The 17457-nt window shown below is 40.2% G+C and overlaps 1 protein-coding gene across 1 annotated transcript; it reads left to right on the forward strand.

The window, feature by feature from the left end:
- Positions 1-12352: 12352 nt before the first annotated feature.
- Positions 12353-15727, forward strand: LOC129761435 (uncharacterized). Its single transcript, XM_055759154.1, has one exon. The coding sequence runs from the start codon at positions 12353-12355 to the stop codon at positions 15725-15727; it is 3375 nt and encodes a 1124-aa protein (XP_055615129.1).
- The last annotated feature ends 1730 nt before the right edge of the window (positions 15728-17457 follow it).

Raw genomic sequence — 17457 nt, forward strand, 5'->3', positions numbered from 1 at the left:
GGGATCGATCGTGAGTTCAAAACTCAGGGCCCACAATCATCAGCAATGGAGATCGATCCACGGTGGAACGAAGACCGATTCATCCATACAACTGCTCTACTCTGCAAGAAACATCGAGCAGTTGTACTATTAATAACCCAACAATGATCAATATCAATTGTCTCCGCTGTCCGGTCTGCTGAACAAAGGGAGAACAGAAAGAATACTCTTACGTCTAAATGGCTACTACTACTGTGTAGTTTACAATTTATAGAACCATGAACATGTACATGTACACGATTAAAACCCGGCTCTGTTACAGCTAAAATGCTAATGAGCCTAAATAAATAAACAAATGGGATAAAAAACGTTTCACAGATTGTGACGAAATGTTGTTCATGTAAACATTACACTCTCAGTTCTTTCCCTGATCTCATCGGAGAAGGACGTGTTTTTCTTTCACTGCAGAGTTGAAAGGAAGTATCAAGTTTTTTTCTATTACTCTTTTGCTACCTATTTTTAAAAAATTGTGTTTTACAGGTATACATACTCGCCTCGCCATTCAGGATCTAAACAGGGCACCCATCGACTACATGGACTAACATCGTCGCCGGCTTACAGTCAGCTACCCAGCTTGTTGGAGTTACTCTTCGAAAACAGGTAGGCTAAGTTCTGCTTTTTGCTACCCTTTTTTGCTTTTCCTTCCTGTTTTTATCGTACTCATTAACAAGAAATTAATTTCTTGCTTTCACAATGGAAGTGGATGTTACTAAACACCACAGTCCCCCTGCCCCTCCCATTCCTAATAATGAATCAACTATCCCGGAGCCGGGGACCCCGATCCACCATCAAAAACAGCTCCTCAGATTAAGTCCTATCCTGAAGATTCCGATGGACCTTACAATGTTTATTTTCGCCCCCGTCAGAAAGCTTTGAGAATTTTGACAATAGCCAGAGAACTTAAAAAGAATTTCAGCACGGTCGATTCGATAAAACTAATTAGACAGAACAAGCTTCGCGTGGTTGTCAAAGACCGCTAGCAAGCCACTGAGATAACGCAATGCAAACTTTTTACGGAGGAATATTTTGCTTATATTCCTTCAAAAGATGTAATTGATGGTGTCATCACCGACCCTAGTCTAACGTGTGATGAAACACGAAGGAAAAGGTCGATTCAAGAATGCCAATATTGATCATCTGAAGATACTTGTTTGCAAGAAATTGCATTCGATATCTCATTCCGAAAAAGGAAAAGAGTACTTCGAATCAGGTTTGTTTCGAGTAACCTTTCCCGGAAAAGCTCGGTTTGCTTCCGGTGCGCCTTTACGTACCTAAAGTGATGAGCTGTATGAAATGCAAGTAATTGGGGCATACAGACTCCCACTGCAGCAACAAGATACGTTGTGCAAAATGTGGGGGGATGCATGAGGATAAATCATGCTCTGAAGATGTCGATAACTGCATTTTCTGCAAAGGAGAAGTTCACGATCTTTCTGCGTGTCCAGCGTTTAAATCGCGGGAGGCAAAAGTTAAGAACTCTCTCAAACAACGATCCAAGACGACCTATGCTGAAATGCTCAAAAGGGCTGTGGCAAAAGAGACCCCTAATCCTGGAGCACAAGAGAACCCTTATGCAATTCTGCCAACCGATGATTGTGAAAATTTTACTTCCATTGAAGAAGCATTCATGTCAATACCGGGAGGCTCAAGAAAAAGAAAAATTTCTGCTCCTCTTACTCCTCCGACTCCTCGTAAGAAGCAAGAAAACTAAAAACTGAGAAATCCTCTGGAAGTGATAAAACTCCAAAACAAACACCTCCAAAGCAAACACCTCCTGGTTTTACTTCCCTAAGAACACAAAAAGACGTGAACACTCCGTCCGTGTCTTCCAAAGCTGGGTTATTTTCCCTTCCAAGTATTGCGAGTCACATTCTAGATGCTTTAAACATTCCCGAGCCCCTCAAAAGTATTATCATTAGTTTGGTTCCTGCATTATTTGCATTCTTGACAGAAAAACGGCCCCTCCTTGCAACCATTTTCTCTCTCGATGCCTAATTGTTCTATAAGCGATATAGATACAATTGAAGTTATTCAATGGAACTGCAGAAGTATTAAACCCAAAATCGAATCGTTAAAATTTTTAGTTAACAATATAAGTTCTGACGTATTTGCTCTTTGTGAAACATGGCTTACCCCTGATGAGGACTTGAATTTTTATGATTTTAACATTATCCGTTTAGACCGAAGAGACTCACTCGGTGGCGTTCTTTTGGGGATCAAAAAATGCCATTCCTTCTATAAAATCCCATTACCATCGCTTCTAGGAATCGAGGTAGTTGCTTGTCAAACCACGATAAGGGGAAAAGACCTATGCATTGCTTCTGTATATATTCCTCCCAGAGCTGGAATTTCACGCAACCAACTCGATGGAATTATCGAAATTTTACCTGAACCCAAGTTAATATTGGGTGATTTCAATTCACATGGTGTGGCCTGGGGGACACTATATGATGATAACCGTTCCTCAATCATCTACGATCTATGCGATAATTTCAATTTATCAATTTTGAACACTGGCGAAGCTACAAGAGTACCCAAGCCCCCTGCAAGAGAAAGTACATTAGACTTGTCACTCTGTTCGTCTACTTTATCGTTAGATTGTATGTGGGAAGTAATCCAAGATCCTCATGGTAGCGATCACTTACCAATCCTTGTTTCTATTGCCAATGAGATGTGTCCACAGAAATTGGTCGGAGTTGTATACGATCTTACCCATAATATTGACTGGGAGAAATTTGCTAGTATTATATCAGAGAGCATCAATTCGACTCTTGAACTTCCACCCCTAGAAGAATATGATTTCATTGCTAGTTTGATTTACCACACTGCCATTCAAGCTCAAACGAAACGTTTCCCTGGTGCAAAACTTCGCCGACGCCCTGGTGCTCCTTGGTGGGACAAAGAGTGCTCGGATGCTTATTTCAATAAATCCTCTGCTTTCAAAATTTTTCGCAAAAATGGCTCAATGGAAAATTTTGATAAGTATGAACTTTTGGAGACCAAATTCAAAAATCTTATTGGAGCGAAAAAAACGCAGTTATTGGCGACGATATGTCAATGGTTTGTCAAGGGAAACATCTATGAGTACCCTGTGGCCAGCCAGGTGTTTGCGAAACAAAAACCATACAAACGAAAACAAAGAGTATTCAGACCGATAGATTCTTGATTTTGCCAAAAAAATATGTCCAGATTTTGTCCCTGCAGAAGACATATCTCGTAATACATCGTCTTCCAATAGTAATAACGAGACATTGTTTTCTATGACTGAATTCTCACTTGCACTTCTTTCGTGCAATAATTCAGCTCCTGGTTCCGATGGAATCAAATTTAATCTTTTGAAGAACCTTCCAAACGTCGCTAAGAAACGTTTATTAAGGTTGTTTAATAAGTTTATTGAGCAAAATATTGTCCCTATCGAGTGGAAACAAGTGAGAGTAATAGCCATTCAAAAACCGAATAAGCCAGCTTCCCATCATAACTCATACAGACCAATAGCCATGCTATCTTGCATCCGTAAGTTATTGGAAAAAATGATACTCCGACGTTTAGACGAATGGGTTGAAGAGAATAACTTTTTATCAGATACGCAGTTCGGTTTCCGCTAGAGATGTGCCATCCGCTCATGAGCTGTTCCGAAGAATCGACTCTTTGAAGTGAGTTGACGCGGAACAGCTCGCAAAAAAAATCAAACAGCTCTTCAGCTCACTTTGATGATGATGAAGGAGAGAAAAGAGCTGTAGAATTGAAGAGAGTGTGTGAGCTGTAAGATTCAAATGAGCTGACCGTCTCTCGCTCTTCGTGTTAAGACATCAGTTTAGTTTCATTTGTCCCTCGTCTTTTCAACTGTTATATTCGCGTTGACGGCATTGAGCTTTGTTTACCAGTTTAGGGGGCGCCAAAAATAATAATTGGCTCTCAGGCAGAATGAACACGTTTTTAAAATTCAAATTATTAATGAAAATTAACTTCTGTGTATCAAATGAGTATTCTATTTCAATGAAAAACACTTTGTTTGCAGGCGGTGCAAAAATCTCATAAGATTTTTTTTTTGAAGAAAACTTTCTATTGTAATGTAAAGCCTCAGTAAAAATGTCGGAAATGTTGTACTCGCCGAGTCTGTTGTAAATAATAGTCTGGAATACGTGTTTCAAGTAATTAATAATATGGTGTGAACAATTTCATTTGAATTTTAACATTTTCAAACTGGCTTCGTGGCTATCGAGTTTGGGACCCAAATTGAAAGTCGGCACTGACAACTGAGCTGAAGAGCTGTTCATAAAGAACAGCTCATTTAGATGAGCTGATATGATCAGAGCTGTTCATCATGATGAGCTGATTTGCACACCTCTAGTTTCCGCAAGGGCAAAGGGACAAATGATTGTCTTGCGTTACTTGCTTCCGAAATTCAGACGACCTTTGGTAATAAAAAACAGATGGCCTCTGTTTTCTTAGACATTAAAGGGGCGTTTGACTCAGTATCAATAAGAATTTTATCCGATAAACTTCACAACCATGGATTTTCACCAATTTTAAACAATTTTTTGTTTAATCTGTTATCCGAAAAGCACATGCACTTTTCTCATGGAAATTGTGCCGTTTCTTGGACTAGCTACATAGGTCTCCCTCAAGGTTCTTGCTTAAGTCCTCTTCTGTATAATTTCTATATTAATGATATAGATGATCATCTTGCAGATGGATGTACTTTGAGGCAACAGGCAGATGATTTTTTTCCTTAAATATTTTATCTACATGGGCTGTGAATCTAGGTATTGAATTCTCAACTGAGAAAACAGAAATGGTTGTATTTTCTAGGAAGCACCAACCTCTCGAACTTCTGCTTCAATTGTTCAACAAAACCATCGCACAAGCTTCAAATATCTTGGAGTTTGGTTTGATGCTAAATGTACATGGGAAAAACATATTGCGTATCTGAATGAAAAATGTCAACAGAACAAATTTTCTCCGGACAGTTACTGGAACATGGTGGGGTGCTCATCCAGAAGACCTAATACGGCTGTACAAAACTACAATACTGTCAGTCATGGAATATGGTTCGTTTTGTTTCCGTTCGGCTGCTAAAACCCACATCATTAAACTGGAGAGGATACAGTATCGTTGCTTGCGTTTAGCCTTAGGGTGCATGCAATCAACACACAACATGAGCCTTGAAGTCTTGGCAGGTGTTTTACCATTGCAGGTTCGGTTTTGGGAACTGTCCTATCGCTTCTTAATACGAAGCGAAATCATGAACCCATTAGTAATTGAGAATTGTAAGAAGCTTCTCGAGTTGAACCAACGGTCGAGATCCATGAATCTGTACTCTCATTACATTTCTCAAGAAATAAAACCTTCAGCAGTCAATAATGTTAGCTTTCCGAACTTTTGCAGATCTTCCGTTGATTTCGATTTTTCTATGAAGGACGAAACTCGAGACATTTCAGATCATCTTCGATCATCGTTAATCCCTAATATTTTCGCTTCAAAATATAACCATATCAATTCTTCAAGAATGTTTTTCTCTGATGGTTCAAGAATCAACGGATCCACTGGTTTTGGTATCTTCAATGAACATCACACTAGCTTTCATAAACTTGAAGACCCTTGTTCAGTGTATGTTGCCGAACTGGCTGCAATATATCATGCAATTAAGACCATTGAGTCCTTACCACCTGATCACTATTTTATTTTCTCGGATAGTCTTAGCAGTATACAAGCCATTCAATCCTTTAAACAACAGACGAAAGCATCATATTTTCTTATCGAAATTAGGAATGCATTGAATTCTCTTGTTGATAAAAGTATTCGAATCACTTTCATTTGGATTCCTTCCCATTGCTCTATTCCTGTTAATGAGAAAGCGGATACACTCGCAAAGATGGGTAGTATGCAGGGCACAGTTTTTGAAAGACAAATAGCGTATCGGGAGTTCTTCTCCATTTCCCGACAGCAGTCACTCACCAGTTGGCAAAACCAATGGAACAGAGATGACCTTGGGAGATGGCTATACTCTATTATCCCCAAAGTTTCAACGAAGGCCTGGTTTAAAGGGTTAGATCTTGACAGAAATTTTATTAGAACTATGTCCAGATTGATGTCCAATCATTCCGCGTTAAATGCGCATCTCTTCCGCATAGGTCTTGCTACTAACAATTTATGCAATTGTGGTCAAGGATATCATGACATCGAGCACGTTGTTTGGTCATGTAATGAATTTTGCAATGAAAGAATTAAACTGGTTGCCGATTTAGAGGCTCAAGGAGTACACTAACGCATGACAGTTCGCAATATCTTAGCTACTCGCGACCCTAATTTTATGTTCCTCATATATGTCTTCCTAAGAAGCGCTAATGTTACTATTTAGGTCACATCTCCTACTCCCACTGTCCATTCTCCCTTCCTTTCCTATTACACAAGCAGACCTTAGTACCCGTTGAGATAAGATCATTACAGGAGCTATTAACATAACAAGGAGGCACTCACTACCAAAGGATACCGTTGCTACATAAACTGGCGATGTAGTTGTTACGACCCACCACAGGCACTGTTCAAGACAAGGATAATACCGACGAGGCAACGAAGGAATAATTTTTTTTTTATATATTGCACTGTAGTTTTAGCTAATTAGACTTAAGTTAATAATTATATAGTTATAATATATTCAAATAGTTTAAAAATGTATTGCTTGGTGGTGGCTCTTTATCCACTTGAGCCTAATTAAATCAATAAAGGAAAAAAAAATAAACATTACACTCTAAACTAGTTTTATCAAAAATTTCATCAATTTTTACTCATGCAATACAAAGAAAAGTGTTGCGTTGCTTCCTGTGTGTTAGAGATAGGAAATTGCGTTACGTAGGGGGGAGGGGGTCCAAAATCCGGATTTTTGGCGTTACGTAATTTGTGCTCGACGCCTTAGGTTTGTTGTGGTCGAGCGTTTTCTCACAAACCCATGCCGGTGCTAGGAAATGATCCGATGTACGTGCGGATTTTAGGCTTTCGAAGGCTTTAGGCAAGCAATTTGAAATAGACATGCTACTGTAGTTTTCGACGTTGTGTATACAGCCAGCTTTGTGTATCGGAGCGATAGCAGCAGTTTTCAAAAGACTTGGGAAAATACCCTCCTTCATGGAACAATTAAAGAGGATAGTAGCGGGAACGGTAATTGAGTCGACACAGTTTTTGATGAACAGCGGAGATATGCGATCTGGTTCCGCACCTTTGGTAACAGCCAATCGTTGGAGTTTGTTCAGCACATCACCGGCAGAAATGTTTAATTCATGTCGAGGCGCCACTTTCAATTAATATCGAGGCGAGACGAGAATAATTTTGTCGAATCCAGTGGGGTTTCGGCTGCAATTCCATTGTTAAATACATGCTGAGGAACTCTAAAATTTGTTTGGCTTCGATTTCTCACGTATGACCAGAACGATTTCGGATCTTGAATTATGCTTGAGTTTCTCCTGTGCGATGAATACAGTTGCTGCATTGCATATAAGCATGACGGGACGGGATGCTCCACGGTTCTTCACGAGGGATGATGGAATATAGTCCGGACCTGGACCTTGCGATGCATCAACCGGACGAAGAGCTTCGAAAATACTGACGCGGATGATACATTTCATTGGAGGCGTCTGTGGCTGACTGTATATTGGCACTTAGAACAACTGTTCGATATGTAACTGGTCAGTCGGGTCGGTCAACAATTGATCAAATGTGCCCTTTACAGGTATCTTTGTATTCATCCAAGCTCGGCTTCGGTAATTTTGTGAGCGTAACTTTTCTCTTCGTAATGCAATATTCTTTCTCATCTTTTCTAGATTCTTGTACAATTATTTTTTTTAGATACTTCAATATTATTATTGGATTGGATTGGATAAATGTCGAAGAATTTGAACATTCCGTGTATCCACAGTAGTCCAGATTCTAGTAGTGTAGTGTGTGTGTCGTACAATTGTCTGTGGCTCCTAGGGTAATTGAAGAATGCACACGAAAGACGCAACATTAGATTATTCCGCTTTCTTTGTTCAAGCGACATCGACAATTCCGGAGTGCTGTAAGATAGCACTGCTCCTCCTACCACATCGCTTCCCAACTGGCATCGAGATTTGGCACCTTGAATTCTATTCAGTTCATAATCTCGTGATACCCTGCTCAGGAAAATACACAAAACTTCTAACATCATCGGTTGAAGTAGGAGAGCGCGTCCTTTAAGGCTGCGTTGCAATGTAAACAAGTTTGGAAGTGTTGATGGTTTCGAATTGAATGACTATGGTACTGCTGACGAATCTTATTGTGGTTCAAATGAGAAATGTTCACTGATTGGCTCTACCGGTAATAGTAACTGGAACTGGAAACAAAAGTGGCGTAAAAGTAGATTTGGAATCATTCTGGTTCGCGTTGGAATCCGTCGTAATCACTTTTCACTAATAAATAAGAAGTGTTCAGGATGGGCAGAGATTCCATTTATTTTTGAATATAGATGGGTATGTACATAGTATAGTTATACATACTGGTACATGAGTAAACGTATTCTACACGCAAACAGTAATAGACGTATCTAATCCTAGGTATTTGACAGTTATTACTTTTAGTTCATTATTGTGCAATAAATTTGTAGTATCAGTTGTTTGCAATTATGTGGGGACACGTTGGAAATCCTATTGAGATAGTTGGGCTCGAAAAAAGGACATGGATAATGGTGATAACAATTTCGTGTATCGTGCTGGTTAGAGGCTATGGTTCGTTCCACTCGTCCCCGTATATTGAGTCGCTCAAATACGCCCTAACCAGTGCAGTGAACAACTTTCTCATGGAAGTAGGGCGTGCTGCAATCGATAAATGGTCAGATCGTCTCCACATATGCTGGAAGGCAAATGTAAGTCATTTTGAATAACTTATTTGTGTAATTTGTAGCTGTTGAGTAGCTGAATAAAACTTTAAAAGAAATTTTACAAAAAGATGATTTGATGGCCAATATTCCGTGTACCAGAACTTCTGACTATACTAAGTACAGTGAAAGCTCTCTATAGCGACATTGCAAAGGACCATCGTTATAGAGAATTATCGCTATAAAAGATTGTCGTTACAGCGAGCTTAGATGTCGCAATAAGGAGAGAACCGCCCAAACTCACACAAAACAATCAAATTATATTAGAAACAAAAGCAGTTGATGTCTGACCATCTTGAAACAAAAAAGCATTAAACAATAAATATAAAATTCAGCTCATTCGTCCGATACAAATTTTTCTCTAGATAGAAAAAAATTGTAAACTTTTAATTGATATTTTTGTTAATAAACCAACATGGATGATCTGGAAAGCATCGGCTTGCTGTGTGGGCTTACAGTTTCATTATTGAATGCTCCGTCAGGCCGTGATTTAATAAATGATTGATTTTTTCATCTCATCGCCGGACAAAATATACCAATGGAACATCATTGAAGCCATTATTCTTACCCTTTTCACAACTCTAGTCCATATTTTTGATGATGAATGAATTTGCATTGTGCGGCACATTGAATTCATTAGACAATGTTGTCTTTTTAGTACCCTTTTCGAACCTTTGAATTATGTTCAATTTATTTTTAGCGTTGAAGATTTTTGTGTTTTTCATCCCATGTTTTGGAAATGAAACAAACGATACTTCATGTTATTGCTTGAATTTGATATCAAAAGCATTATACATATAACAATTGTTTGCGCATTCATTTCCAAATTTATTGCAAATTTGATGCAATTTCATTCTAAGACGGGATTCTTGCACAACAATTCTTCGATTAATTTGTTTCAATAAGCTTTCCCTATCGTTTATGGTTTAAATTTTTTTATGGTTTTTGTAAGTATCCGAAAATTTAAATCGTAGGTTCTGACATTGACACACACACTATGAGTGGAGTGAAATTGAAAATTGTCGTAATAGAGAATGTTATGAATGTTATTTACTAAATAGAAGCGATAATGTGTCGTTATAGGGGAAAAGAATTTCTATTCGATTTTGAAGGGACCTTTGGACATGTCGTTATAGAGAGCTTTGACTGTATATTAAACTATTATTCGCCATCTCGATTCTCGATAACCGCATAATGCGTGTAGGGTTCCCTGACCCAAAGAAAAAGTACGCTAAGTACGAATACAAACGGATACACTTCTTGTCGCAACCCCTCGTTGCTTCTCACCTATTATCCAACGACTTGCTTGTGGTGAGAGATCCTCTTTTTTGGTGAGCCACTGTCAGTTATACGAATAAGTGATGAGTAGAGAGATAAAAAACAAAACAACGGATAAAAGAGCTAGACAAGTTATAAAGATTGTAGATTTCAAATTTTATTTCAAATTTCTATAAAAATAAGGTGACTGTGATTGAATTAAAATACTTAAAAAAAAACTCTGTACGGTTCACAAGGTCAGTTGACGCATAACTTAGAATTGTAATCGTGTTTCTTACTATTAAATTTAGTTGGCAGTGAATATTCAAATTACCAAATTGAAAGGACAAAAGAGCGATTGTAAAACGACAAAGGGATAGTAAACGTAAGCAATTCAAATTTAATGAGAAAGAACAATTTATAGTATTGACCCCCTTTTTGGCAGGAATTTTTTAACTGTAATAAAGAATATACTTTTAATCAATTGGAAAACATCTCTTCTTCGTTGCAACCGCAACATTAAAAAATTCGTTTAATCGTGATCTGGAAAAAAAACCTGAATCATGCCGAGCAGTTCTCAACTAGAAAGGAGTTGTGGCGCTTGTAATGGTTTGGACAATAGTCGGATGGTATCCTGTGATGACTGTGGTCGGTGGTTCCACTTCACGTGCGTGGGCGTTGATGAAGGCATCGAAGATGTAGACTGGAGTTGTTCCGCATGCGACGCGAAACGATCAGCTCAGGGCACATCTGGTATCATAACTGTACCTGCACGGATAGAGACGAATCATGGGACGAAAGACAACCAGGAACAACAGAACGAGCAGCTAAAACAGCTCCAGAAAATGATGAATCAGCTCCAGAGCAGGTTTGAACAACAACAACAATCGTACGAGAAGTTGTTGCTGCAGAAGGATCGCGAGATGCAGACCACAATCAATGATCTACAACGTCAGTTTGAACTATGAATGGAGCAAAGGGAACGGCAAATTCGGGAGGAGTTGAGTGTTGCAAATGCTGTGCCTCCGCCAAATGCAAACTCGACAACTTTAGGAACGGAAAACCGCGATGCAGATAATGCGTGTAAAGCCATTGAGAGATTGGAAAGACAACTTCATGATATGATTAAAAAACAGGAGTCTGAAACAAAGCGTATTGAGGGACGATTGACGGCGATAGAGGTCAGTAACAGTGAATCTGTTCAGAAGAAGAGCGATGGCTTAAACGTCGAGGTGGATCCGTTCGACCCAAATCCATATTCAAATCTCCCATCCTTGAATACTTCTCACGAGCTTAGCAGGAGTCAACTTGCAGCACGGCAAGCAGTAGCGAAAGAGCTACCAATATTCTCAGGGAACCCAGAAGAATGGCCGCTATTCATCGCCACCTACGAAAGCTCTAGTAGAATGTGCGGATTCAGTGACGAGGAAAACTTACTTCGATTGCAGCGCAGCTTGAAGGGGAAGGCTCTCGAGGTAGTGCGGAGTCGTTTATTGTATCCCACTGGGCTTGAAGGCGTGATAAATACGCTGCGTATGTTGTTCGGCCGACCAGAGGAGATAGTCCATTCGCTGGTCTGCAGAATAAGAGAAATGCCGTCACCGAAGACGGAAAAACTTGGAACATTAATTGACTTCGGCGTTGCCGTTCAGAACATGTGTGCAACTATCGTAGCCTGTGGGTTAAACGAGCACTTGTGTAATGTGGCACTCCTCCAAGAGCTAGTCGAGAGGCTACCGCCCACTATTAAGCTCGATTGGGCAAAGCACCGTCATACACTAAGTTCTGTGACGTTATCGGATTTCAGTAGTTGGTTGGGAACACTAGTAGAGGCTGCTTGCGTAGTTACAGATCCGTCAGCAATTAGCACGTACATTGGTAAAACTGATAAGCGTAATCGAAAAGAAGAAACGTACGTACATTTCGAATCAAGCTCCATCTTCACGTTCAGTAGTCCCTGTCAGAATCACACCAAAAACATTAAATAAGCTATGTGTTATTTGTTAGGGTGGATGTAGTAATGTTAGCCAGTGCAAAATATTTCATGATATGGATGTCGACGCCCGATGGACAGTGTTGAGAGAGAACAGGCTATGTAGGAAGTGTTTGGCGAAGCATTTCGGAGCATGTACAATCAAACAAGTTTGTGGGAGAAACGGTTGTACTTATATGCATCACTCGTTATTACACGACGATTCTCGATATTTGAGAAGAGAGAATCTCCAAACGTCAACTCCTGTATCAAATGAAGAAACTTCTGTCGAGATCTGCAATACTCATGGTAACTATGATAATAAAACATTGTTACGATATGTTCCGGTATTGCTTCATGGGCATGGTAAATTCGTCCGCACTTTTGCTTTCCTTGACGATGGCTCGTCGGTTACATTGATGGAACATGATCTCCTGAGCGAATTAGGTCTTGAAGGTGAATCGTATCCTCTGTGTCTGGGATGGACAGCCGATCATCAACGTCAGGAAGATAATTCTGTAAAGCTTGGTATAGGGATTTCTGGAGTGCACGATAGGAAAGTGCATTGGATGCCGAAGGTTCACACCATCGGAAGTCTTGCCTTGCCTCGTCAAACTCTTGAAGTGGAAGAACTAGTGCTTCGCTATCCACATTTGAAGGACCTGTCCTCTGACTCATATAATGGTGCTCAGCCCAGGATACTTATTGGAATGGACAACTGCCGTTTGGGCTACGCATTGGACAGTAAAGAAGGGATGAAAAACGAGCCAATCGCCACACGAACCCGTCTTGGATGGGTAATTTTTGGACCTTGCTCATCAGTTTTTTACATCGAAAAGCTGACTGAAAGCCAGCTTTCAGAAGAATTCCCCCGTGTGTGGTATTTGCCGATATTCCCTGTGATTAATCCGAACAAACCGGGTAAGCTGCGCATAGTTTGGGACGCGGCCGCTAAGGTGGCGGGAACTTCACTCAACTCTGTTTTACTCACCGGTCCGGATCAACTTACATCTCTTCCGTCCGTGCTTCACCGTTTCCGAGAGTTCCGAGTGGCCATTACGGGAGATATACGGGAGATGTTCCATCAGGTGATGGTGAATAGAATTGACCAACAATGTCAGAGATTCTTATGGAGGGATGGCAATCAAGATCGTAGCGAGGAGTCTGATGAAGAAGCAATAAAATTAGCAAAAGATGTCCGTTATGTTCATAATGAAGGTGGGTTCGAAATTCGTAACTGGCTGTCGAACTCAAAGCGAGTGTTGCGTGAGTTGGAAGCGGAGCCGGGCGAGAAAAGTTTTAACCTGTCGAGTGAGTTGGGAACGGAGAAAGTTCTTGGGCTGTGGTGGTGCACGAGCTCTGATATGTTCACCTTCAAACTATCTCCGAGAATAAACGCTGACCTACTTCGAGGTCTCATTGTACCGACAAAAAGGCAAATTTTGAGCACCTTAATGATGATTTACGATCCGCTGGGATTATTAGCAAACTTTCTGATGTTCCTAAAGATATTGCTTCAAGAGATTTGGCGTAGTGGTGTCGGTTGGGATGATCACATTAAGAGTGAACAATTCAAGAAGTGGCTGATATGGTTGCGTGTTCTTCCGTTAGTGGATTCTGTTAGCGTACCCAGAATGAATACAAGCTGTGGAGAGCGGAATAATATACAACTTCATGTATTTGTTGATGCATCTGAGAACGGGTTTGCTGCGGTTGCTTATCTACGATTTGAAGAGGATGGCGTAGTGGAGTGTGCGCTTGTCGGTGCGAAAACACGGGTAGCTCCTTTACGATTTATATCGATTCCTAGACTTGAGCTTCAAGCAGCAGTAATTGGAGCACGTTTAGCAAACCATATCTTGAAATCGCACAAGCTGCAGCCTAGACAAAGATTCTTCTGGTCAGATTCCCGCGACGTTCTCTGTTGGTTGAATTCTAATCACCGAAAATATAGTCAGTTCGTAGCGGTGCGAATCAGTGAAATGCTGGAGTTGACGGAACCCAATGAATGGAATTGGATTCCGTCGAAACTGAATGTCGCAGACGACGCAACAAAGTGGCAGAAGTTACCAGATTTGTCTCCTTCAAGTCGCTGGTTTCGTGGACCAGAATTCTTGTGGAAATCCAAACAGCATTGGCCTGTTCTACCATCAAATAATAATCACTCCACGGAAACCCCTGAAGAAAAGCGTCCTTATGTATTCCACCACTTTGCAGAACGCACAATGTTTCGATGGGAGGACTTCTCTAGTTGGAAGCGTTTGCTTCATCATGTAGCGTTCGTAAAATGCTTTCCAGCTAATTTGCTTAGGAAGCTAGCAAAAAAGTCTATAGTTACCGGCGCACTGACGCAGGAGGAACTTAAAAATGCGGAATTGTTCATAATTAAGATCGTTCAGGAAGCTGAGTTTTCAAGTGAAATAGAAAAGTTGAAGAAACCAAACCCTGTGCCATGGAAGAATGTGTTACCGAAAAGTAGCAAATTGTATGGACTGAGTCCATTTATTGACAATGATGGGTTGCTTCGTATGAAGGGTCGCATAGACGCTTGCGAATTTGTAGGAGAGTGTACGAAATATCCGATACTATTACCCAGGTGCCATTCTACTACAGACCTTATTATATTCGATATCCATCAACGTTATTGCCATATCAACCATCAAACCACGCTCAACGATATCCGTCGAAGATTCTATGTGCCTAAACTCCGTTCAGCATACAAACGCGTACAAGCAGCATGTCAGTACTGCAAAAATCGGAAGGCAAAGCCGGCTGTACCAGAAATGTCAGTTCTTCCGCCTATGCGACTAAAGCCCTTCTGTCGACCCTTTTCCTATATTGGCATCGATTATTTCGGGCCGATGTATGCCGTTGTGGGCCGACGGACAGAAAAACGTTGGGGTGTATTAATCACCTGTCTCACTGTTCGAGTAATACACCTTGAAGTAGCACACAGCCTCACAACCGATTCTTGTATACTTGCCATCCGAAACTTTATCGCTCGGAGAGGAGTTCCACTGGAAATAATCAGTGACCGCGGCACTAACTTCATTGGAGCCAACCGCGAACTGAAAGAAGCACTACAGCAGATGAATCAGAACAAGCTGATGGAACACTTCGTGACCACCGACACTAAATGGTCCTTTAATCCTCCTGCTTCTCCACATTTTGGGGGCGCTTGGGAACGCCTCGTTCAGTCAGTGAAAAAAGCATTAACACACCTTCAAATTACGCGCAATCCTACTGATGAACTTCTGAGAAATATGTTGGCCGAGGTTGAATTAATTGTAAACTCACGACCGTTAACTGAATTGCCGCTGGACGACGAGCTGTCTTCACCACTAACTCCAAATCACTTTTTGCTTGGGTCGTCAAACGGCTCCAAGTCCCTGGTTATATTCAATGACAGCAGTTACACCCTGAATCATACATGGAGAATGTCACAGGTCTATGCGAATAGGTTCTGGGAACGTTGGGTAGCCGAATACCTGCCTACTCTAACGCGTCGAACGAAGTGGTTTTCTCAGGTGAAGCCCATCGAAACAGGAGACATAGTCATTTTGGTGGACTAGAAACTACCGAGAAACTGTTGGCCGAAAGGGCGAGTGGTTCGGGCCATTCGATCCAAGGACGGTCAGATTCGCCGTGCACTTATACAAACAGCTAACGGATTACTGGAGAGACCAGCAGTGAAACTAGCAGTGTTGGATATCGTTGCTACCACAAGTACCCCGGATCAATGATCTCAAAGTACTGGGGGGGACTGTCGCAACCCCTCGTTGCTTCTCACCTATTATCCAACAACTTGCTTGTGGTGAGAGATCCTCTTTTTTGGTGAGCCACTGTCAGTTATACGAATGAGTGATGAGTAGAGAGATAAAAAACAAAACAACGGATAAAAGAGCTAGACAAGTTATAAAGATTGTATATTTCAAATTTTATTTCAAATTTCTATAAAAATAAGGTGACTGTGATTGAATTAAAATACTTAAAAAACTCTGTACGGTTCACAAGGTCAGTTGACGCATAACTTAGAATTGTAATCGTGTTTCTTACTATTAAATTTAGTTGGCAGTGAATATTCAAATTACCAAATTGAAAGGACAAAAGAGCGATTGTAAAACGACAAAGGGATAGTAAACGTAAGCAATTCAAATTTAATGAGAAAGAACAATTTATAGTATTGACCCCCTTTTTGGCAGGAATTTTTTAACTGTAATAAAGAATATACTTTTAATCAGGTGTATGACACGATTATAGCTATCTCACTCTACCTACCGTCACCGCCTATCTCACTATCCCTTTGCTGCAAAAGTTCATCATCGACATCACGATATGTCAGATGGTGGTAAATTGGTAATTCGCGATGACGTCGACGTCTGGTGGCGACTTCAAGTTAGAGCCATAATTTGGGTCCCAAAATCGTTAGTGTAATCTCTATTAAAATCTCTAATTTTAAAATTTGAATGAAAATTTTCACATTATGTTGTTTAATTATTAGAAACACGTATTTCTGACTTTCATTCAACCATATGGTCATACAATTCCAACATTGTTGCTGATTTTTTTCTTTATAATATAAAATTGTCTTCATAAACAATTTTCGTATGAGACTTTTTCCCCACCTGCAAACAAAAATGTTTTTATTTAAACAGAATACTAATTTGATATGGAAAAGCTAATTTTCATTCATAATTTTAATTTTGAAAACGTTCATTCCGACTGAAAATCAGCTATTCTTTGACGCTCCCCTAAACTAGTAAACGAAGCTCACTGCCGTCAACGCGGATCGCTGTGTTGAAGAAAACAAAAACTTCTGACGTTTGAGATGTTGGCACCAAAAACATGGCGGGTGCCATACGGCTGCTTTTAATCAATTGGAAAACATCTCTTCTTCGTTGCAACCGCAACACTTCTTATCATATGAAAATATTGGACGACAGCAAAAAACTTGCTCTCCATACAGTACCAGATGATTTTCTTCAAATGGCTTCAAACAGCACGAATAAAATTTCAGTCACTAATGCAACATGTTTATTATTCAGAAACCGACCTCTCGAAAAAAAGCCAACGTGCAGAACTCAAACACATTTACTGGGCAAAACACAATGTTGTTCGTTGAAAACAATGATGATTTCATTATGATGTTTTGGAATGCCTTCAAAATGAAAGTATGTCTTTACATCTGGCATCCCTGCCCCTATAAGAGAAAACTCGAAATGAACATCACAAATTAACATCACGTTTGGTTTCCCTATTTAGTACAACATATGGCACTTTGACAGCTGTGACGTGCGAAAAA

The sequence above is a fragment of the Toxorhynchites rutilus genome, chromosome 1 (assembly GCF_029784135.1).
Source record: "Toxorhynchites rutilus septentrionalis strain SRP chromosome 1, ASM2978413v1, whole genome shotgun sequence".
In the NCBI taxonomy this organism is placed as follows: domain Eukaryota; kingdom Metazoa; phylum Arthropoda; class Insecta; order Diptera; family Culicidae; genus Toxorhynchites; species Toxorhynchites rutilus.